At 41.0% G+C, this 23,682-nt stretch overlaps 2 protein-coding genes across 3 annotated transcripts; both read right to left on the reverse strand.

The window, feature by feature from the left end:
* Positions 1-12,934: 12,934 nt before the first annotated feature.
* Positions 12,935-16,388, reverse strand: tm2d2 (TM2 domain containing 2). Of its 2 annotated transcripts, NM_001140025.1 has the most exon segments (5): positions 12,935-14,210; positions 14,333-14,659; positions 15,242-15,357; positions 15,494-15,581; positions 15,806-16,348. In NM_001140025.1, coding segments are annotated over 4 exon segments (684 nt in total). In that variant the 5' UTR covers positions 16,072-16,348; the 3' UTR covers positions 12,935-14,210; positions 14,333-14,445.
* A 5,282-nt stretch (positions 16,389-21,670) lies between these two features.
* On the reverse strand, positions 21,671-23,219 carry LOC106580546 (T-box transcription factor TBX3-like). Its single transcript, XM_014161733.3, has 4 exons — positions 22,915-23,219; positions 22,537-22,804; positions 22,211-22,357; positions 21,671-21,751 (listed from the first exon to the last, which is right to left on the reverse strand). The coding sequence occupies exons 1-4, from the start codon at positions 23,208-23,210 to the stop codon at positions 21,671-21,673; spliced, it is 792 nt and encodes a 263-aa protein (XP_014017208.3). The 5' UTR covers positions 23,211-23,219.
* Between the last annotated feature and the right edge of the window lie 463 nt (positions 23,220-23,682).

The following is a 23,682-nucleotide window of genomic DNA, read 5'->3' on the forward strand; positions in this document are numbered from 1 at the left end:
GGCCAGGTTGAATAGAAAGGCCTGCTCGCTGAAGTGTTTTAGGGAGCGTTTGACTGTGATAAGGGGTGGTCGTTTGACCACGGACCCATTACGGACGTAGGCAATGAGGCAGTGATCGCTGAGATCCTGGTTGAAGACAGCAGAGGTGTATTTAGTGTACAGGTTGATAAGGATGATATCTATGAGGGTGCCCGAGTTTACGTATTTGGGGTTGTACCTGGTAGGTTCCATGATAATTTGGGTGACATTGAGGGCATCTAGCTTAGATTGTATGATGGCCGGGGTGTTAAACATATCACAGTTTAGGTCACCTAACAGTACAAACTATGAAGATAAATGAGGGGCAATTAATTCACATATGGTGTCCAGGGCGCAGCTGGGGGCTGAGGGGGGTCTGTAACAAGCGGCAACAGTGAGAGACTTATTTCTGGAAAGGTGGATTTTTATAACTAGATTCTCAAACTGTTTGGGCACAAACCTGGATAGCATGACAGAACTCTGCAGGCTGTCTCTGCAGTAGATTGCAACTCCACCCCCTTTGGCAGTTCTGTCTTGGCAGAAAATGTATACACATACATAGAGGCATTTTTCAGCTTTGATTGTACCACTCAGAATCCATAATGGATATGACAATGGGGCCAGCACAGGACGTAATACACCCTTACAACAATCTACTTTTTGATCTTCTTGACTTCTTATCTGGTAAACTGCTTTTATGTGTCAAGAAAAGAGCCCCATTTAGGGGTTAGTGTACTCCAGTAAAAAAGGGCTGGTTTAGATTAAAAACTATTGCCCTGTGTCCCCGTTCATAGGGGCATGAGAGACTAGTCAGTGGTAGAATTGAGTTGGCACTTTATTGGCCAAAACACCCATAGACCCACAAGGTTGAGGTTACTCATGGACAGCAATTTGTCATTTTCTTTTTTTGCATTGATGCATTGTGTCTTCTAACTGTCCAAGAATAGGATCCAAAGTATTACGAAATATTTGTTCCCATAAATACAAAGGAGGATGTCTCTCCTTATACCTCTGGCACTTTAGTCAGACTGCCAGACTGTGCACCACAGAGCCAATCAGGAGAGAATACATACAGGTCAACGGTGCCAATTGAAAGTCAAGGGGTGTGTCTGTGCCTTTTGGATTACTCTCTCTTTACAGAAAACCCCTGTGGTTCAAGTCTGCTCTGCGCATGTCTGAAAGTGACAGAGCCAGCAGCCAAGAGTTTTTCACAGTATGTCATAAAAAAGTATTACACTCATGAATGTATGTAAAATGCTAATATGTATTAGATCCAGTACAATGGAAAAACTAAGACCTGAATTTGAATGCAGCGTGTTTCCGATTACTCCTTCTCTTTCTGTCCAGCAGGGTCAACCAAAAACACTTGGCCTGATGGTTCATGCAGATACTGGGGAAGCAATAATGAAATGTATTGATCCCTTAAATGATTTTACAATTAAATGACCCATATCACAACCCTCATACCTCTTCACAAAAATGTACCTAAATCAATTTTGGAAAAAGGATTTTACTCACAAAAGACGTAGGAATTTATTTTCCCAGTTAGAAATAGTAGGCCATGCATCAAATAACTATTTTCATCAGAAAAACAAACCCTCAAATGCACTATTGCATTTTGTAAGTTGTCTGCTGGTGGCTTGTTGTGAATGCACTCAAATATCAAGTCATTATCAGGTTATGTAAACTGAGGATTTGACTAAATGTACAGTATATGAAAGTGATGCTATGAAAAGGATTCTTTCACGTTATCAAGCTCACTGTGACTGACAAATCACTGCCTATTACTGTGATTAAAAAGAGCATATGAAACATTGTTTTGCATGAGGCCTACCTGTGCGCCTTCCTTTAAGCACCTCTGTTTGAACACCTCTCCTGTCCTTGATCCATACCACATACAGCCATTTGCGGATCTTTACAGTGTCCATGTGAAAGATAGTTATTGCGAGGATGGAATTTTTTTTAACACCAATGTAAAATGAAGGCCTGCAAAGCTTACAGATTTAAGTCTAATAGCATGAGATGAAAGTAGACAAACATCTGAAGGTATAGTCAGTGGACATTCTGAAACTTGTTTGAGGTCAGTAGGTCACATGACCAAGGAGCTATTGAAATTCTACATTTTGAAAAATTCATGTAAAACCATGTGAGATAAAAACGGACAAACTAAAGGGTGTGCAATATGTAGGCCCACTCATTGGACATTCTGAACCTTGTTTGAAGTCACTAGGTCACACGACCAAGGAGCTATTGAAACTTTACATTTTGAAAAATGCATGTAAAATCTTGTGAAATGGAAATGGACAAATTAAAGGGTGTGCAATATAGAAGGGTAGTCAGTGGACATTCTGAACCTTATTTGAAGTCACCAGGTCACATGACCAAGGAGCTATTGAAATTTGAATGTAAAAAAAGTTTGTACTTTGTTTACGCTCCCTAACTAATTCAACTTGGAATACAAAATGCTGCTCACATTTCCACATGTTAATTAGCTTTGGAAAATGAATTAATGTCGAAATCGTGAAAATGAGACCTGTGCAATGTTGTGCGCAATTTTTCCAACATCATGACACTTATTTGGAGTCTGTGGCTCAAGTGGTTTGAAAGCTATTGAGGTTTGAAAGCGTGAATATCCATTGAATATCCAACTTGAAACTGTCTTTACCTCGGTTACATTTTGTTATCCAGTCAGTTTTTAGGTGTCCTTCTTTACCAACCATAGCTAGCTAAAGTAGGACAGCATGGAGTAACTAAAGTGGGACAGTCTTATAGGCTTTTCCAACAGAGGATAGAGATCCAGTTTATATTGGGGACCCCCTGTAGTTAGGTTAGGCAGGGCTCTGGTTCTTGTTGTACTATATCCTGTTAGTTGTTTTCTTGTGGTACTGTTATTAGTACTGTTTGAGTGAATTCAGAAAACATGGGACACCTTTTGCATTTCTGTCTTCTGTAACCTCTTCAGACGTCTATGCAACATATTAACCCAACATGATACATTTCTGAAATCCTCCGATGTTTCCTAGTCACACAAACCTAAATTAATTGTCAATGGGCTACCATTAGGACTATAATAATGGTATCCCATTTTTTTTTAACCTGTCCCTGTCTCCAAATGCAAACTGAAAATATGGTTTTGACTCATTGTACACAAATGGGTGTCATGTTTCCTGTGAATATGACATCAACATTTGTTTTTTATGTGTGATAAGGTAACATTTTGAGGATTTCAGAATGTATTGTGTGTTAGGCTAATATGTTGGATAGATGTTAGTCCGAATTCACTCTATAATATTATTACTTTTTCAATTCCACAAAAAATGAACACCTATCAAAATAAAATGATCTTTCTTCTCTTTCTTGTGACGTAAGCGTCGAGAGGATGTGTTAAATCCCCGACAAAGCTTAAGTGTTCTTATAGATGCAATGGAAAGACAATGTATTCCATTGAGCCCATTTCAGCTGTTACCGAGGTGTGTTTGACAGGTCATTTAATGTTAACGGGGAAAAACAAGAGTATGAAAGAGTAGCAGGAGTAAAATGAAAGCAATCAATCCAACGAGATTTAAGTGACAAGTGTTCAGTGGAGGCTGGTGGGAGGAGCTATAGGAGGACAGGCTCATTGTAATGGCTGGAATGGTATTAATGGAACGGTATCAAACACATTAAACATATGGAAACCACATGTTTGACTCCGTTCCATTTGTTCCATTCCAGCCATTACAATGAGCCTGTCCTCCTATAGCTCCTCCCACCAGCCCCCTCCATAAATTTAAAATAGATGGCTGAAAAAGATAGATCCTCAGGCTGGATTGGCATGCGCTTTGCTAAGGGAATAGGGCGCCATTTTGGACGCAGCCTCAGGCTCCCAATGGGCCCAGGTCTCTGACAACACCAGTGGAAGGGACAGGTTCTCCAACTTTTGATAGTCGTATTATGGAGAAAGTGTTCAACATTTTGGTCTGGTAGTAAAATGGCATAGAGATTACAGAGTGTATAGTATTAACTTTGATGATGTTGTTTTGTGGTGTGACATTTTTGGGGATGTCCTGGCAATCCAGTTCTATGTCAAAAGGAGTAACGTTACTTGTCCAAATTAGCATTTCCACAGAGATTATTTCATTGTTCTGCAATGCAAATATCAATCTCAAAATCGTGTGTCTGAATGTATTAAAAAACCGTGTAGTGCACAGAAGCTTTAGGAAAAGTAGCCTACATGTGAGTGTGCGTGTGAGAGCAGCGTGTTGTAGCCTTCATGTGAGAACACATGCCCTATAACAGGAGGAGAAGATACTGCAGGGGAATAGCTATGGGGGCAAGGATTTACAATTCCCCTGATGTAACAGAGAGTCATAATGAACCTTTAAGTAGAAGAGGAGAGCTAGGTGGCCTATAAAGGTAGCTCCACATGTGGTCTGCCGCCAGCCAAGCTTGCTGATTTGGAGCCTGATAACCAACCTGACAAGCCATGCCAGCAAACAGGTAGAAGAATAGTGACTTACCCTGGCATGTAAGTTTACGCTATGCACTTCTGTGGTGAACACGCCATTTGTTTTGCCAAAGATTTAAGCGTTTAAGAAGCTGTAATAAAAACTTTAGCTCAGAATGTGTATACCCATATGTCAGGCTCAGAGGGCTTCAACCTACCACTTTGCCCTGCCCGGCCACTACTTTATAACTTGAAAAAGTCAGACAGATTTTATGCGTTTTGGTATTATCCCAATAAATATGAAATGTTTACAGCTTCAACATACTCATGTATGAAATGTATGTAATTTCTACCTCCAAGGTGAATGTCGACGCCGGAATTCTGTTTCACATGAATAAATCTTTCTTTCTGTCTTTCTGTATTTTTCCCCCTCAGCTGCCCTGAACAAATTCAACTTCATTGCTGATGGGGTGGATAAGATAGCCCCAGCTGTTGTACACCTAAAGCTTTTCAATAGGTACAAGCAGCTTGGTATTGGAGTCATTTACTCTTTCTGTCATTAATGTAATCTTCAATGCGTTCGGCAGCAACATATTGAAGTGACTCCTCTAACACAGTTATGGTCAATAATGGATTTTTTTTTTTTTCTTAATCCTGATTCCTCTGTGTTTTGGTATCATCAGAGCAAAAGATGATGACACATGGTTGTTGTAACTTTAGACAGCAACATGATTGGTGTCGTTATCACTCAGGTTCCCATTTTCATACCAGGAGGTCCCTGTGTCAAGTGGTTCAGAGTTCATTGTGTCAGAGGACTGCTGGATAGTCACCAAAGCCCACGTCCTCTCCTACAAGCAGAGAATCAAAGTGGAGCTGAAGAGCTGTGTTCAGTAAGATGCCTCCGTCAAGGAAATGGAATCAAAATTGAGTCGAATGTGAGTCCTCCTCTCTCTCCTCCTCCTCATTCCTAAAATGAGGCTGTTCCAACGGCCCTCTCTCTCATCCCACAGGTCCTCATGCTAAATTCTGCTTGGTATTTTCCATTGGCCTGCTGGCTTGAAATCAGTGACTAACATCGAAAAGGCAGAGAGTTAATTAATCCTACAGAAACAGTCTGGCAGATGTTCTACAGGGGGAAAGTCTGCGAGCGAGGGCCTTTTGCCTGACTACAATCAGATTCCATTCCTTGACATGATCAATTTGTCGTCAGGTTTTCCTGTAGGGGCTATTGGTTCTGGTCTTATAAATTCAAAGCTTCAGCCTTTTTTCTTCTTCCAGTATTCGCAAATGTTTCTGTAACTAAAACATTTGTCACCGCGATGACAGCCACTTGTGTAAACAGCTCCTCTGTGTGGCATTATGGGATCCCTGGCCAAAACAGTCAACTAAAACCCACTCCAGGCCAGGGCCAAAACATGCGGGGAAGACAACCATTTTGATTCAGCCCATCACTCTGCACACTATACTATAGAAGACTATAAACTTTTGTGTGGAATACAAACGCAGAGGATTAGATAGAATGGATTTGTGATGGTAGATGTTAAGCCTTTATAGGGAGTAGCAGAGCCTAAAAGTTGCCTTCAAAGTGAGGCTGTGATGGAACAAGACTTTACACCCTAGAAGGGCTGGCAATGGCAATAAACACTACGTGTCAGATTCCAGCAATAAAAATACTTCAACCCATGACAAGAGAAGGTAGGCAGAGACCGGATTAGTCTGGGTGTGAAGGTTAAAATGAGAGTGCCTTGTTGGCCTTACTGATGATTCAGGGCTGAAGGAACTGTCTTCTGTTAAAAGGCCAATGTATTAACAGAGCGGTATAAAATACTTTCCCATTGTGTGAATCTTCACAGAATTTAAAATAACACTAGAATGTATATCCTAGCATGAGTAAAAACTGCCATTTGGTCAGTAAAAACATTCATTCTAGAAGTTATATGATCTCTATGTTTATCTTGTTCTGTAGAGTACATTGCCAGTCCTGCTGGGCCACTCGTCTGACCTGCGGCTGAGGGAGTTTGTGGTGGCGGTGGACAGTCCCTTCTCCCTGCAGGTAAAGGGAGAGAACATGCTCAAATCTTATCCTGTTGTGTGAACAAATCAAAGAATGATTGGAATCACAAATAGATCACAAAAACATGAAAAAGGCCAGCACTTGGATATAAGTTGAAAATGAAGCTTTGTTTAAATGTTATTCTCCCTGCAGAACACTATCACGACAGGCATCAGCAGGGCCCATAGGAACGGCCTGGAACTGGGACTCAAAGACTCACATGGAGTACATCCAGAAGGACGTCATCATCAACGTAGGTCGTAGGCTGCTACTCAAATGGCACCCTATTCCATGAATAGTGCACTACATTTGACTAGGGCCTTGTTCAAAAGTAGAGCATTATAGAGGAAATAGGGTGCAATTTAGTATGCACATGTGAAACATGGCAGCCAAGCAGCAGTATTTGGAGCATTATATTACCGCATGTGCATCTCTTTACATATTTTACATTTTAGTCATTTAGCAGCCGCTCTTATCCAGAGCGACTTACAGTAGTGAATGCATACATTTCATGCATTTAATTTTTTTTTAAATTATTTTTATACTGGCCCCCCGTGGGAATCAAACCCACAACCCTGGCGTTGCACACACCATGCTGGCGTTGCAAACACCATGCTCTACCAACTGAGCCACAGGGAAGGCCGTATCATTACATACTGTACATACTGTACATACTGAACCTAAAAGGGTTCTTCGGCTGTCCCCATAGGAGAACCCTTTGAAGAACCCTTTTGGTTCCAGGTAGAAAAAGGGTGCCCCTAAAAGGGTGCTCCTATGGGGACAGGCAAAGAGCCCTTTAGGAACCTTTTTTTCTAAGAGTGTATGTCTCCATTGTCTCTTCTTGTCTCTGTTTTGAATTAAACATTGCAGTGCAATACAATGGCCATTAACTTTTGTTTATTGCGCTGTTCTTTTACACTATGGCAACTCAGGGTGACCACTTGTTGGGGGATTTACTGCTTTAGATTGTATTTGAGAGGTATGTAATATGTAATCAGCATATGCTGTGTATTTTTCTGTTTTCATTTAGGAAAGAGATTTGCAAGGTCATAATTCTGTTTTCTATACAGGGCTTTATGCTCAAGGTCATTATTCTATTTTTTGCTGCGACATCTCTGTTGTTTTAAAATCTGCCACGGAAATCATTCTTAGATTTTTGCAGACTTATGTTTGACTATTGATCTCAATGCAGAAAAATACTCCTACAGTCGCCCTTGACGAAGCTTAAGGGCTTTTTTGCCCCCTTTATTAGTATGTTTCCAGTCCTTGTGGAATATAAAAATAAGACTAATGCACAACATTGGTGCAGTACATTTATATAAAACACAATTGTTCACAAATACTTACATAGGCTATATCAAGGCAGTAGACTCAAGCTTTATGTTGTAAAAATACTGCTTTCCTTTCAAATTCACCAAAGGATACAAATGTCCCATTCGGTTTATTCACTCTATAAGAATTACTATGCTTAGCGTCACACATGAAAACATCAAATTATTGGAACAGCAGGTAATGACAGAATAGAACAACAGAAAATGTTTGCCATTTTCAAAGTAACTTTCAATGAAAATTGTATATTTTAATGCTACAGTTCTGTTTATATTCAAACTTTGTTATTTTCAATTTGTACTTGTGTTTCAAGGATGGGGATGTCATCGGCATAAATACTCTGAAGGTCAGAGCAAGAATATCCTTTGCATTTCCTGCAGACAGAGTACGCCAGTTCCTTACCGATTCATACGATAGAAAAATCAAGGGTTTGTATGACTTAATTCTTCACTACCTATTTCACAAATATACCACCTAATGTGCATTTAGTGATAGCTTTTCTTGTTCAGATTTCTGATGATTTGGCACATTTCTACACAATAATTTGGTATTCTATAAAAAAATGTATTGAGTGGATGCTTTAACTCTCAGCTCTGTGAGTAAACACCTGCTTTTGGTCAGAAGGTATCACCTTTCCAGGGGTGAGTCCCAATTGGCACCATATTCCACAATATAGTGTACTACTTTGAACAGAACCCAATGGGTCCTGGTCAAAGTAGTGGACTATATAGGGAATAGGGTGCCATTTGTGTGCCCTTGTCATCATTACTGGCATGTCTACTATGCTCTATAAATGCTGAGTCAGATTAAACCGCAATCTATATTAAGATTACGGTCAAACTGTTGCCTTTCTCTGAATTCTGCAGGCTAAAGAAAAATATTCTGTGTGACCATTTCCAAGTCTTGTCGTACTATGTGAATGTAATATCCTCTCTGTCCTTCTCCCAGTTTGATCCGAGATCTGAGGGAGCGGCAGAGTGACTTCCCAGAAGTGAGCTCAGGAGTGTACGTTTTATGAAGTGATCCCAGGAACAGCTGCCTCCAGGTAAGACTGAATGTGTGTACCAAATGGCACCCTATTCCTTACAAAGGGCACTACTTTTGACCAGATCTCTATGGTCCCTGGTCAAAACGTGTGCACTGTTTAGGGAATAGGGTGCTATTTAGGACACAAGCTGAGTCAAGTTTAGACAATTTCTCATTATTGGCATATAGTGCGAAGACCCATATCCCTAGTAGACCTAATTAAAGGATTATATCATCATAACTATGTTATTCACAGATGATAATAGTTTTGTGTCTTATGTTGATAAATAGCCAATTTGAGTGTCCTGCTGACCTGAATCTGACAGTTACCGGTTACATTGCACTTTTTGAAATTGTAAAGTTATTACATTCAGATTAACAAAGCAATTTAAATGGGGTAAATAGTAAGTATAATAAGAATACAGTAGCAATACTCACTATTAAAAGGTTTTGGACTAAACCTGAAACAAATCTGTATGATATCTGCTGCGCAGTTTGATACTTGTCTGTTGACCCATTGAGTCTTGGTCGAATGAATTAGCAGCTGTGCTGTGCACAAAGGGGTTTGGAGGCATCAGGATATTTTCAAAGGAAAACATCGAGGCTATTTTTCTAAACTCTGGTCCAGATCTCTTCAACACTCCAGCCAGCAGCCACTCACAGGCAGGTTTCTGATAACTTCCTCTTCCTGGCTTCACCCAAAATGGCACAGGTTCGCGTTTTTTGTCCTGGAGGCAGCTCTGCAGAGTGGTCACTAGCTGGCACTGCTACAAAGTCATAAAATCTGATTTTAAACCTAACCTTGACTCTAACCTTAACCACAATGTTAACCCTAATGCCTAACCCTAACCTTAAATTAAGACCAAAAAGCTAAGAAAGAATTCATGAATTGTTACAATAAAGCCAAATGTTACTTTGCAGCTGTCCTTTCTAGCAGAAATTGCTCACAATAAATGTTAACCTGCCACTATATAGGGAATAGAGTGCCATTTGGTATGCATGCCCTCTTACCCCATGCAGAAAGGCCAGCCAGGAGCTTACATCTGTCTCAATGGCTGGGTGCTGTGTTGTTGTTGGTAATAACATTAAGTAGACCCCATAGCTATGGAACACAAACCTGCATGCAGCAGCCCTCTCATACAAAGGCTAATAGATTATGTTCCAGTGGTCCAATAATAAGCCAGCCTGGCTAACGCTACAAAACTACAGAGAATGGTGCTGATTTAACTATGATTTGTTGGATTTGAAGCCACCGACTTCTCTCACTTTCTCTCTTTGTCGCTCTTTCTCTTGAAAATGGCACAGCATGTACAGCTTAGTCTAAAGGTCAATGCTTGTTTCTCCAGAGCATGAGATGAGAAGTCAGAGAATGGTTTTGAGGTTGAGTTTTGTATAATAGGGAGGGTGAGTGCTAGCCTGGGTACCAGTCTGTTTGTGCTATCATGCCAACTTCTTGATGACAGCTATTCATGGAGTTGGCAAGAACACAAACAGGTCTGGGACCAGGTTAGGTGGTGTGTAGTGTGTTAATTGTTGTCTCCATTGTATGTTTCACATACAGTGCTGGCATAATTAACCATGATGTTATAATCAGCATCAGCGGGCAGCACATCCAGACCACAGAGGAGGTGAGTGATGCTGTCCAGTCAGGCAGTCCGCTGTCCATGGTGGTGCGGCGGGCTAACGAGAGTGGCTGCAAGGCCGGTTCTAGGATGATATTTATGGATAGGCAGACAGAACATTTTTGGTTGTTTCTAAGGTAATATCCTGCAATCTTAGTTGAACATTGACTCACATCACTTTTAGGTTAGCAATGCCCTACCCTGCACCCCTCTAGAGCCAGCCCTATGTAGCTGTCCCTCTACACTCTGTATGTTGCTGGTGAATGCAAATAAATGTTTTTCATGCCATAAATGCACATACAGTGCATTTTGAAAGTATTCATACCCCTTGACTTTTTCCACATTTTGTTACGTTACAGCGTTATTCTAAAATGGATTCAATTATTTTTTCCCTCATCAATCTACACACAATACCCCATAATGACAAAGAGAAAACAGGTTTTAAATGTTTTTAAAAATGATTTATTAGCTACTTTATTTTATTTTTTGAAATCCTTATTTACATAAGTATTTAGACCCTTTGCTATGAGACCCGAAATTGAGCTCAGGTGCATCCTGTTTCCATTGATCATCCTTCAGATCTTTCTACAACTTGATTGGAGTCCACCTGTGATAAATTCATTTGATTGGACATGATGTGGAAATACACACACCTGTCTATATAAGGTCCAACAGTTGACAGTGCATGTCAGAGTAAAAACCAAGCCATGAGGTCAAAGGAATTGTCTGTAGAGCTCTGAGACAGGATTGTGTCAAGGCACAGATCTGGGAAAGGCTACCAAAAAATGTCTGCAGCATTGAAGGTCCCCAAGAACACAGTGGCCTCCATCATTCTTAAATGGAAGAAGTTTGGAACCACCAAGAGCTGGCCGCCCAGCCAAACTGAGTAATCAGGGGAGAAGGGCCTTGGTCAGGGAGGTGACCAAGAACCCGATGGTCACTGACAGAGCTCCAGAGATCCTCTGTGAAGATGGGAGAACCTTCCAGCAGGACAACTATCTCTGCAGCACTCCACCAATCAGGCCTTTATGGTAGAGTGGCCAGACGGAAGCCACTCCTCAGTAAAAGGCACGACAGCCCGCTTGGAGTTTGTCAAAATTCACCTAAAGACTCTCAGGCCATGAGAAAAAAGATTCTCTATTCTGATGAAACCAATATTGAACTCTTTGGCCTGAATGCCAAGCATCACGTCTGGTGGAAACCTGACACCATCCCTATGGTGAAGCATGCTGGTGGCAGCATCACGCTGTGAGATTTTTCAGTGGCAGGGGCTGGGAGACTATTCAGGATCGAGGGAAAGATGAACGGAGCAAAGTACAGAGATCACTGATGAAAACCTGCTCCAGAGTGCTCAAGACCTCAGACTGGGGTGAAGGTTCACCTTCCAACAGGACAATGATCCTAAGCATACAGCCAAGACAACTGGCTGACAACTGACAACTGGCTTTGGGACAAGTCTCTGAATGTCCTTGAGTGGCCCAGCCAGAGCACGGACTAGAACCAGATCAAACATCTCTGGAGAGACCTGAAAATAGCTGTGCAGCGACGATCCCCATCCAACCTGACAGAGCTTGAGAGGATCTGCAGAGAAGAATGGGAGAAACTCTCCAAATACAGGTGTGCCAAGCATGTAGCGTCATACCCAAGAAGACTTGAGGCTGTAATCGCTGCCAAAGGTGCTTCAACAAAGTACTGAGTAAAGGGTCTGAATACTTATTTAAATGTGATATTTCCTTCTTTTTTTCTATAAATATGAATTTCTAAAACCTGTTTTTGCTTTGTCATTATGTGGTATTGTGTATAGATGAGGGGGGGGAAACAATTTCATCAATTTTAGAAGGCTGTAACGTAACAATGTGGAGAAAGTCCAGGGGTCGGAATACATTCCAAATGCACTGTATGTTAGCGATGATGTACTGCCCTAAAAATATACGTAGTTACAATATGCAACATTGTAATGGGAGTCCATAGTTGTGGCTCAGTTGGTAGAGCAAGTACTAAAATGTATGCAATGACTACTGTAATTCACTCTGGATAAGAGCGTCTGCTAAATGAAGTTTTAAAAAAATTAATTGAACTGCGCTGCCCCTATTTTTCTACCAAAACTATTGAATTCAATGTGTTTAGAGAAGATATTCAGCTCTACAGTTTGTATAGGCAGTTAGAGGCAAGTACCAATTGTGTTTTTATTAATGTACAATAACATCCTTACCTCGAAGTGGTGAATGACATTTGTGGGCACTTAAACTAAAATCTTTATAGTGTTTGGCTTTAACCTTTTTTCTTTTCTTCTGTGAACTGGAATTTTTAATAGTAGCAATATCTTGTCATCAAGTGTACAGAAAAAACACAATCGATCTGAAAAACATGGAAGCATGCACAGAAAAAAGGAACCATCTTTCCACTTAGCATGTCAGATGCAACAACTCAGATTCAGCACAAGATTCAAGTAGAAATACATTTAACCAACCTTGACAAACATTTTATTGAACCACAAATACTTGATGTGCAGGGATAGCACACACAGACAGTTTGCGTTCCTGCTTCCGTTTTTCTCAACCTGTCATTTTACATAGTTTTGCAAGACACATACCATAAAATTAACCGGTAGACTTTTGACCATATTTACAGAAGACTGTCATTTCACATTTTTCCTATATTGAAAGGACATAGGGAAAATAAAGTTAAACATTTCAATGCATAACAAAATAATAAAAAACAATCACAGAATTGAGGGTACATACAGCATTACTCCGTCTAAATGTTTTCATTTCGAACACTAAATCAGAACTAAATGTGGAGTAAGCTATGTGAGCAGTATCTGTAGGTGAGATGTAATCTCTATAACCCTGCAACCAGTACAAAAGCTAAAAGGTGAGGCCAAAATAACAATATGTATACAGGTACTATGTACATATAATGTCAAATGTGAAATTTGGGCTTTAGTTAAGTGGGGTAAATTATTAGGAATCAAGAGTGGAATTCAATCCTATAACACAACAATGGTTTGATGAGACTTGGAAAAGACCACAGTATGAAAAATTATGTGACAAATACTGAATAGCTCAAATGGTTGATTCATACGCCATTACAAAGCTTCAGTGATTGGATAGAACACAAATGTTTTTAGACTCCTCATCAGATGGTCAGACATGGTAACGCCTCAGATGTTGTGCAGTTTGTGCACGCATAAATCGCATAATGAAACTTATAGCCTAGATTTAAGCTTTCATATAGATAACATAGCAACAACCCATTTCCTTTGCTTCAACAGTTCAGTGCTCTAACCTTTACAACAAAATAAAACCTACACCAGCAACATGCCAACCACGCCCCTGGTCCACACCACACATCTTTCACAAATACTCCTCTTGTTATCCCATGATGAGAGACGTAAGACTGATGAAAGACTAAAGCTGGATTTAAATTGCGGAAACAGCAGACAAGCGAATAATTGCCATCTATGGCGTGCGCAAGCATAAAGTGATACCCCGTCAGGTGACATGATTCCCTAGGAGAATCGGAGATAAAGGCCTCTGACACGTGGTCAGACTGCTCTGACCTGTAATTCACATACAAGCTATGATACTTAGTCGTCCCGCATCTCCACAATGCAAACCCACCTTAAAGGGATACTTTGGGATTTTGCAATAAGGCCCTTTATCTACTTCCTCAGAGTCAGATATACTTGTGGATACCATTTTTATGTCTGTGTTCAGTATGAAGGAAGTCAGAGGTAGTTTTGCAAGCCAATGCTAACATGCTAGTAGATAACCATAGACTTCCAGTCATTGTGCTAATGCTAGTTAGCATTGGCTCGCAGAACTACCTCTGACTTCCTTCATATTGGACACAGAGACATAAAAATGGTATCCTCAAGTTCATCTGACTCTGAGGAAGGGGATAAAGGGCAGCATTGCCAAAATCTCGAAGTATGCCTTTGAAAGGTCTTCAACCCATGCTCTCTGGTCTCAGTAGAAGGTACACCAGTTGCTGTTGTCACTGGGCATGAGGCCTCCGGTGATGAGGAGGATGAGGTCCACGAACCACCAGATGCCAAGGCCTCCTAGGGTCAGCAGCTTGCCCACGGCTGTGCCTGTATGCCCCAGGCAGAACCTGTCCACTCCAAAGCAACCCAGGAAGAACGAGTACAGCAGGGTGGTGATGAAATAGTGGCCAGTGTATCTGAAATTACAACAAGGCAGAGAGGAGAGGTGTCAATAACCGGAAGTAAAGACCAGGGGAGCCAATTAAAAATATTCTGATTAGATGGGATACAGCTCATGTCAGAATTGACCAAAATTGACTTTACGTACCAGGTTAGGAAAAAGTACGCAGCAGGTAAGGATAATTAATATAGTGGGCTATGATAATTTAATAAGGTTAGGAAAGGGGTTAGGGTTAGCTAAAATGCCCCACAAAAAATACCTGTCAATTTGACATAAGCGGTATTCCATCCAGCCATGGGCCATTAAAAGTAACGTTACATGATGTAAAAGGAATGTGTCCTATTGGTTTGTAAATACTGCTCTCTAGTGGTAAATCCATGTTAGCTTCCAACACAATTTCCAAGTCCAGGACAGGTAAGTATATAGTATTGACCTCCAAGCAGGTACTTCAAACCTGTTGAATGCTAGTGAAGTCAGGCATGGTGTCTATCTGTACCGTAAACTGGGAATGACTATTATCATCATATAACAACAATCAATGATGCATGAGCTTGTCAGAAACTGCAGAGTCAAGTACAGTAGCTAGATTCTCCCTTACTTGATGCACGGCTCATTCCCTCTCAGGAACTCCCTGGGTCCAGCACATTCAATGTCATCCAGTGCCGTGCAGATGACTGGTGTGTGATTCACGTCTTTGTGTACCTGCCCCCCAAACTAAATAACGGTGGTGATTTAGTAAAACAACAGATAAGATGACACAATAAAGTCTATACGCCCGTAATCTATCTTATTATCATAATGTAAGGCCACAGAGCGGGGTGGGGGGCCTATCCACTACGGTTTGACATACCTTCCAACAACCGTGTCCCATCTCCAGAATGGCAGTGGAATTCTGTGCATGGTCCACTGGATCTTGACAGTGGATGAACTCCTCTGGTCTTCACATGCACAGAAAAGGGTGAAATGACGTATTTATTCAGTGTATTTTGTGTAGCGGGTGAAGAACTGTATATGGGCGTTTAGAAAACTGGCAGGGTGAACAGGGCCCTAAGCCCCTCCGAAAAATAAAAGCAAGGGGGTGACACACATCAATTTTGAGAGGGCAGTCTGAATGCAAATTGATGTTGCACTGTTGTTATTGAAACACAAATAAAATACTTACAGATAGCTGCAGAGGACAACTGGTGACGGAGGCCTGTATTCATACAGTTCTGTATAATTCACGCGTTCAACTGGTATGATGTGATACGTCGTCACGTTATCTTGTGGCTGCTCACTGGCACTGAATGCAGCTGTTGTTGCCCTCTGTCCGGGTGAGTCTGATGAATTCTGGGAGTATATTCCTTCCAAACATTGCAAAAGCAACACTGACAGTAGCAAGAGAACTTGCCCGCACATCAGAATGTAATTAAGTGAAATCCTAGCCATCTTCTCAACTTTGGTTGAACTGCGGCTATGTTATAGCTAGCTAGCGTGCTAGATTGTTGGCTACATTGGATTGGAAAAATCGTCCGTTAGAAAGCAATGACTAGCTTGCTGGCTAGCTAACAAGCTAACGACGAAGATAATATCTGATCCCAATCTAACAGTTTCCTGTCGAATAAGTTGGCTAATACAGATTGAATTTATTAATGTTTCACATCATACCGATATATCCGTAGCGTATTTTAAAGATGAGAACAATGAAAAGTCTCGTTGTTTTGTTATTTCCTCCAGCTGGGGAGAAACAGGATGTGACCCGAATCTTATAATTGTTCTACTTTTTTTTACGGCAATGAACTCTAACGCAACTCAATGCCAATGCCGCCATCTATTGTGGTGGAGTGAGACATGCATCAGCGTGTGCGCTCCAAAATGCTAGTAGCCTACCTTTGTACCTTTAAAATATTTCCTAAAGTAAGACGTTCCAAATTAGACAAATAAACATTTTAGAAATCAAATATGTCTATATGTGTATGTGCCTATATCAGAACAACCTCTACACACTAAAAAATGTGGGTTCCTCAAGGGTTCTTTGGGAAGGGTGGTGGTTCTATGTGGAACCATACTGACCCAAAGAACCCTTTGAGCCCTTTAATGGTTATTTCCTAATTTAGTGATAATTATAATATTTTGGGGCGTGGTTTGTGCACAGCTCTTTTTGTGCAGCCATCAGTGAGAGTGTCATTCCAGTTTCTCTAATCTGTTGTGTTATGCTTTTTCATGTTATTTACGATTATGGCCAGTGATGGTGTTTTGTGAAAGACTTATGTATGGCCTTGTTGAGGATGGTTGAATAAATCAGTAGTTCTCAATTCTCTCCTCATGGATCCCCAGCTGTTCCAGAGATAGCACATCTGATTCAACTTATTAATAAACATAATAATGAAACCTATGGGATTTTAACAATACAATGTAGCTATTACTGTGTGATCACGCGCTCCGCAGCTGATGTGAGTAAGACCTTTAAACAGGTCAACATTCACAAGGCTGCAGGGCCAGACGGATTACTAGGACGTGTACTCTGAGCATGCTCTGACCAACTGGCAAGTGTCTTCACTGACATTTTCAACCTCTCCCTGTCTGAGTCTGTAATACCAACATGTTTCAGGCAGCCCACCATAGTCCCTGTGCCCAAGAACACTAAGGTAACCTGCCTAAATGACTACTGACCTGTAGCACTCACGTCTGTTGCCATGAAGTGCTTTGAAAGGCTGGTCATGGCTCACAACACCATTATCCCAGAAACACTAGACCCACTCCAATTTGCATACCGCCCCAACAGATCCACAGATGATGCAATCTCTATTGCACTCCACACTGCCCTTTCACACCCGGACAAAAGGAACACTTATGTGAGAATGCTATTCATTAACCACAGCTCAGCGTTCAACACCATAGTGCCCTCAAAGCTCATCACTAAGCTAAGGACCCTGGGACTAAACACCTCCCTCTGCAACTGGATGCTGGACTTCCTGATGGGCTGCCCCCAGGTGGTAAGGGTAGGCAACAACACATCCGCCACGCTGATCCTCAACACCGGGGCCCCTCAGGGGTGCCTTCTCAGCCACCCCCCCCGTACTCCCTGTTCACTCATGACTGCACGGCCAGGCACGACTCCAACACCATCATTAAGTTTGCCGATGACACAACAGTGGTAGGCCTGATCACTGACAACAATGAGACAGCCTATAGGGAGGAGGTCAGAAACCTGACCGTGTGGTACAAGGACAACAACCTCTCTCTCAACGTGATCAAGAAAGGAAATGATTGTGGACTACAGGAAAAGGTGGACCGAGCACGCCCCCATTCTCATCAACGGGGCTGTAGTGGAGCAGGTTGAGAGCTTCAAGTTCCTTGGCGTCCACATCACCAACAAACTAACATGGTCCAAGCACACCAAGACAGTCTTGAAGAGGGAAAGATAAAACCTATTCCCCCTCAGGAGACTGAAAAGATTTGGCATGGGTCCTTAAATCCTCAAAAGGTTTTACAGCTGCACCATCGACAGCATCTTGACTGGTTGCATCACTGCCTGCTATGGCAACTGCTCGGCCTCCGACCACAAGGCACTACAGAGGGTAGTGTGTACGGCCCAGTGCATCACTGGGGCCAAGCTTCCTGCCATCCAGGACCTCCATACCAGATGGTGTCAGAGGAAGGCCCTAAAAATTGTCAACGACTCCAGCCACCCTAGTCATAGACTGTTCTCTCTGCTACCGCATGGCAAACGGTACTGGAGGTCCAAGTCTAGGTCCAAGAGGCTTCTATACAGCTTCTACCCCCGAGACTCCTGAACACCTAATCAAATGGCTACCCAGACTATTCACATTGCCCCGTCCCCCCCTTCTACACTGCTGCTACTCTCTGTTATTATCTATGCATAGTCACTTTAATAACTCTACCTACATGTACATATTACCTCAATTACCTCAACTAGCCGGTGCCCCCGCACATTGACTCTGTATCGGTACCCCCTGTATATAGCCTTGCTATTGTTATTTTACTGCTGCTCTTTAATTATTTGTTATTTTTATCTCTTACTTTTTTAGGTATTTTCTTAAAACTGCATTGTTTTGTTAGGGGCTTGTAAGTAAGCATTTCACTGTAAGGTCTACACCTGTTGTATTCGGCGCATGTGACTTTGTTTTGATTAAACCAGAATAAAGAAAACCTGTATGGTTCTATAAAGAATCTTTGAGATTGAGAAAAGTTATTTAGAGAGCCATTCTCCATAAAGGCTCTATAAAGAACCATAAAAAAAGTGTCATTGTCCCAAAAGGGGTTGTAACCTTTTGTTGGTAGTTTAAAGAACTTTAGGAAATGTTTTTTATAGCAGTGTTTCCCAAACTCGGTCCTGCCCACATTTAAATTAGCTGTTTAGTGCTAGGGTAAAAACCAAAACGTGCACCCAGAAGTGGTGGAAAAAGTACCCAATTGTCATACTTGAGTAAAAGTATAGATACGTTAATAACAAGTTACTCATGTAAAAGTCACCCAGTAAAAGACTATTTGAGTAAAAGTCTAAAAGTATTTGGTTTTAAATATACTTAAGTATCAACAATACTTAAGTATATTTTAGCAATTAAATGTATCAAAAGTGAAAGTATAAATCATTTCAAATTCCTTATATTAAGCAAAGCAAAAAAGTGTCATAGTCCCAAAAAGGGTTGTAACCTTTTGTTGGTAGTATATAGAACTTTAGGAAATGTTTTTTATAGCAGGGTTTCCCAAACTCGGTCCTGCCCACATTTAAATCGGCTGTGTAGTGCTAGGGTAGTGATGCAACCAGGGCCCCCCCCAGGATCGAGTTTGGGAAACCCTGCTTTTTAGCACCATACAGGTTCCATTTAAAACATAAATAGACCATTAAACAGTATACTTTTATTTCGTTTAACATTATTTTGTGGAGTTCATAAAACACATTCAAGTGCAGTTATTCAAATGAACAAACATGCAAAGAGTTATAGGCCTATGTCTGTTAAACCAATAATTGGTTGTAATAATTTATAGGTATACAAGATTCTCCCCAAAAATATTGTGACAATTGTTTTGGATCTACAGAAACATGTAATGGTTATTTTGACAATTTTGTCTTCATAAAATATTGAAACTGCAAATTATATTGGTAATTGACACACCATTGACTTTCAAGTCCGCAAAAACATTCCTCCATAAAAATGTGAATGAATAGAAAACGAATTTCTCCAATTTCTCAAAGACTTCTAAGCCGAAAAAAATAATATTTACATTTCAAACTACACTCGTTCTTTGGTTGGAAAATATAGAGGTTCAAAACTGTTTCTATAGAAGTAATTGGCTGAGTGAAAACATTGGAGATTTATAGCAAATAAACTTCAGTGCCATCAACAAACAAATGACAGTAACAACACACAAGCCCAACCATATTCCACAGACGTAAACAATGTTATACATTCTGCATTACAATACTTTTTTTTAAATGCCTTTTGGTTTGATATCAAACACTTCAATCTTCATTCATATGCAATAAAGAAAAATCTCATAATTGTAATTAGTTTGTTAGCTTTATGCCCAAGGAAGATAAGTCTATGTCTAGGAGTCTATGCCGCTGACCAACTGTTGCATACATTGAAGCTGATCAGTGCCATCCGTGCTGGATACGCTTTTTGCCCGTGGCGTACAATAACCAAGTGGCAAGGAATCGATGTTGACCTCTGACGTAGGCCTACAGTCCAATCTGGCAGCAATCGGACTATTTCCAAAAATGTTACAATTCACGTCTCTACCAGTCATAAGATGAATAGATGTCAGTGGTGTCGAACAGTTGTCTGGTACGCTATTGGGAATGGAGTAGGGTCTGAACCGAGTACGAGGGCGCACTGGGGTCGATGCTGTGGTGGAGTGAGGAGCCGCTGCTGCCAAATAGGAGTAGGAGTAGGGGAAAATACCACCAATGGGAGAAACGGTGAGGCCCTGCATGGGAAATAAAGAAAGAGGGGTTAGAGCTAGCAAGGTTTACTGTTATTTTCCTAGTAAGGACTTAAATTAGCCTACTTAATTTACGTGCGTCATGGCACACATTTAAAGGCAGCCTATTGAGTATCGTTGCTGAATTAATAAATGACTGGCATACCTGTGATGCCATAGCATGCTGCTGAAAGTTCACGGGTAATCCTGACGTTCCTGACACTCTTTGTAAAGAAGATGCCGGGATACCAGCCGTGCCCATGGCGCACACTTCGCCAGATGACACAGCTGCCAGACTGTGGCCCGTGGATGCTACACTGGATAAAGTTCTCCCCTGCATATTGACTTGGGCAGCGGGGTGTAGGAGACGGTGTGCGACACCCAAGGGGTTGATGATATATCTTGTTAAATCCGGTGGATAAGAATAGCAGTGAAAAAAATTACTGCATTCTAGGCCTGTGATGTGAGCTTTTTGGTCCGTTTCCACGGATAGAGGCTGGAATGACTCCGTTGCATTCGGCTCCTCTGCTCTAAAGCAACGTGTCCTACCGCCAGTTATGGCATTTATATGGTCCTGTTTTGGATCATTTGGGTCTGTTTCGGCCCCGAATGAGTCCGCTAAAGCCCTGTCCGTTTTGCAGTGCGCTGTGATAGGATTTGGACCAGGTTTCAGTTTCTCTGTGGCAGTTGAGATTTTTCGCAAGTCTTGTCCAACGTAATGCCCATCCTTGCTTTCTTGACTGCTTTCGTTGGCACTTTCGCAGACATCTAACACGAGTATACAAATACACTGTTGTTTGTAAACTGAAAACAAGTTGAGCCTAAACAATTCTCATAGTAAGAATTAAGCAACATTTTTAGCTATTCATTTCGTTATCATACAAACCGGTTGATTTTGAGTTTCCTGCGCTTTTCAGTGGAGCCTCATCCAAAGAGTAACACGAGATTTCATTGTCTTCTTGCATTCGTGTCTCATTGGACGTTTGTGTATTAATCCCCAGTTGTTTCCTACTCAAAAAATAACATATTTCAGTTTTGACAATTAAGAGTTTCTAAAATGATTTATTATATTAATTTACGTTTGTTGTTTTTTTTTCTCTCACCTTTTTTCTCTTCTCCCATTGCCAGTGTCACGGAATCCTTTGGCGAAAGGATTGTTATCAATTTTCAGTTGTGTAATCTGAAAATATAGAAATCACTGTAATGACTGTAATGTTTCTAAACATTAGACCAGTAATTGATCACATTTTAACACTAATAATCAGAGTCTCTTAGGCTAATTACAGGGATAGCTCAGGAATAGTTTCAAACAAAATATTTTTTCCCCAAGAAGTTCGTGAAGGTTTTATAAGCAGTTAGTTAACCTTGTTAAAATATTGCGCATTTAGAACAATACATTTGACAACATAAAATCTACATTTCAGTGCTTGCCAGATATTGAGCCTTGGGTAACTAATCTGCAATAGAGTAGGCTATTTAGCAATAAGTCAGTAATTCATTTAGGCCACAACATAAACTCTTCACAAATGCTTTATGGGTCATTTATGTCATGCGTTTAATTCCCATTTTCAGAGGTCTACCAATACGAAAAATATAATGTTATTCTGAAACTTGCTTTATAAAATTACGAAGGGCCTACCTTATCGTTTTGATATGCAGTTACAGCGATGAATTCTGTCTCAGAAAAGACATAGGTCATGAACGTGCTATATGGCAGTTGGAGGATATCGTTGGCCCTCACAACGTGAAACCTAACCTGGTATTTGTGCATTGGGTTAAGAATCGTCTGCAATTGGAGACAAAATACATTTTAAAGAATACATTAGGCCTAGTGGAACTTTACGTAGTTCAATAAAAAATAGTATATTTCAGTTATATTGTTGCTAATGCAACAATACATTAAATGAGTCAAACTACACATGCACATATTACATTATTAACACAAAACGCATATTTGGAACGTACAAACCCATGCTTGTCCGAGATGTTGTTTGTCAATTTTAGTTTGTGAAAATTGACCACTTTTGACATCCATTGCTCGCCAGAAGCGGGACTGTCTGGGTGTATGTACATCCTCGTTGGCATTTCAGGATCTGCCTTTCCTGCCACCATCCAATGTGAGTTGTGAAACTTGTACCTGCACTCGTCGGCCGCCACAATATCCATCAGCAAAATATATTTTGCCATTTTGTTCAAGCCAGTACATCTGGCTTTGAACGCTGGAAACATGCGCCTGGAGTAAAGGGAACACACATCGATTTCAAATCATCCTACAGTCCTCTAAATTAAAAACGACCAACGTTATAGGCTACATGGTTATTGATGATATGTCATAACATTTACCTTCCTGATTTTGTTATGACCATTTCAGTGCCGAATTTGTGGAATTGTGTCCAAAGGTCCCTCGCCTCCAAGTTAACCTTTGGATCATCCTCGGTGGCATCCTCGGTCCCCCCTGTTTTAGGAGGCCTGAGCTTGGCAGACTGGGTGGCAGCATGGTGTTCCAGCGAGGATAAGCGGAGGATCGTTTCGGCATTGCTTAGATCCAGCGTGGGGTGCCTTTGCGCAACAGGCAAGGGAAGAGACCCGTGGGAAGTTAGTGCAATGACAGGGAAAAACGGAGGTTGTCGGGCCAGCATTGTGTCGATGGTGATATCCGAAGCAGTGTTTGGTAAAAACGGTTGGAATGCCACACCCCCCTGTACAACTGGATCTCTCGTTCAAAAATTCAGCCTCTTTATTTCAAGTTGTTTCAAGGTATAGGACAGCCGATGTCTTCCTTCGTTTCTTAAATACACACGTTTGATATTTGGGCGAGGCTATATCTAGTCTGTGACATTTTTCTCAAGTTTATTTCAAGCTGGTATTTCGTTGCCATTTCATCTTAATAAAATTGAAAAGTTACTATTATCAGAATAAAAAAGTAGCATAGGTCTAGCCCTATGGCCAACTATTTCGATTTTCACTGCGCCAATTTTATTTGTCACGTTCGTGTAGAAATGAAATCCGGAGAAATGTTACCGGTTGATTGCATTCCATAATTGACTATCTCCATCTTTCATTGCAATACATTATCTTGTATTCTTATTCACGAGTTCTATTACCAGAAAA

This window comes from Salmo salar, chromosome 20 (assembly GCF_965601325.2).
Source record: "Salmo salar chromosome 20, fSalSal1, whole genome shotgun sequence".
NCBI lineage: Eukaryota > Metazoa > Chordata > Actinopteri > Salmoniformes > Salmonidae > Salmo > Salmo salar.

What these genes read in the sequence shown, in the direction of transcription:
- tm2d2 (XM_014161602.3), bottom strand. Translation starts at nt 16,071, where the DNA reads ATGGCTAGGATTTCACTTAATTACATTCTGATGTGCGGGCAAGTTCTC. An exon ending in GTTGTCCTCTGCAGCTATCT is followed by an intron (nt 15,582 to 15,805) that starts GTAAGTATTTTA and finishes GTGCATGTGAAG; the next exon opens with ACCAGAGGAGTTCATCCACT. An exon ending in TGGGACACGGTTGTTGGAAG is followed by an intron (nt 15,358 to 15,493) that starts GTATGTCAAACC and finishes ACCGTTATTTAG; the next exon opens with TTTGGGGGGCAGGTACACAA.
- LOC106580546 (XM_014161733.3), bottom strand. Translation starts at nt 23,210, where the DNA reads ATGCTGGCCCGACAACCTCCGTTTTTCCCTGTCATTGCACTAACTTCC. An exon ending in TCTCGGACAAGCATGGGTTT is followed by an intron (nt 22,358 to 22,536) that starts GTACGTTCCAAA and finishes CTCCAATTGCAG; the next exon opens with ACGATTCTTAACCCAATGCA. An exon ending in CTGCATATCAAAACGATAAG is followed by an intron (nt 21,752 to 22,210) that starts GTAGGCCCTTCG and finishes CTATATTTTCAG; the next exon opens with ATTACACAACTGAAAATTGA.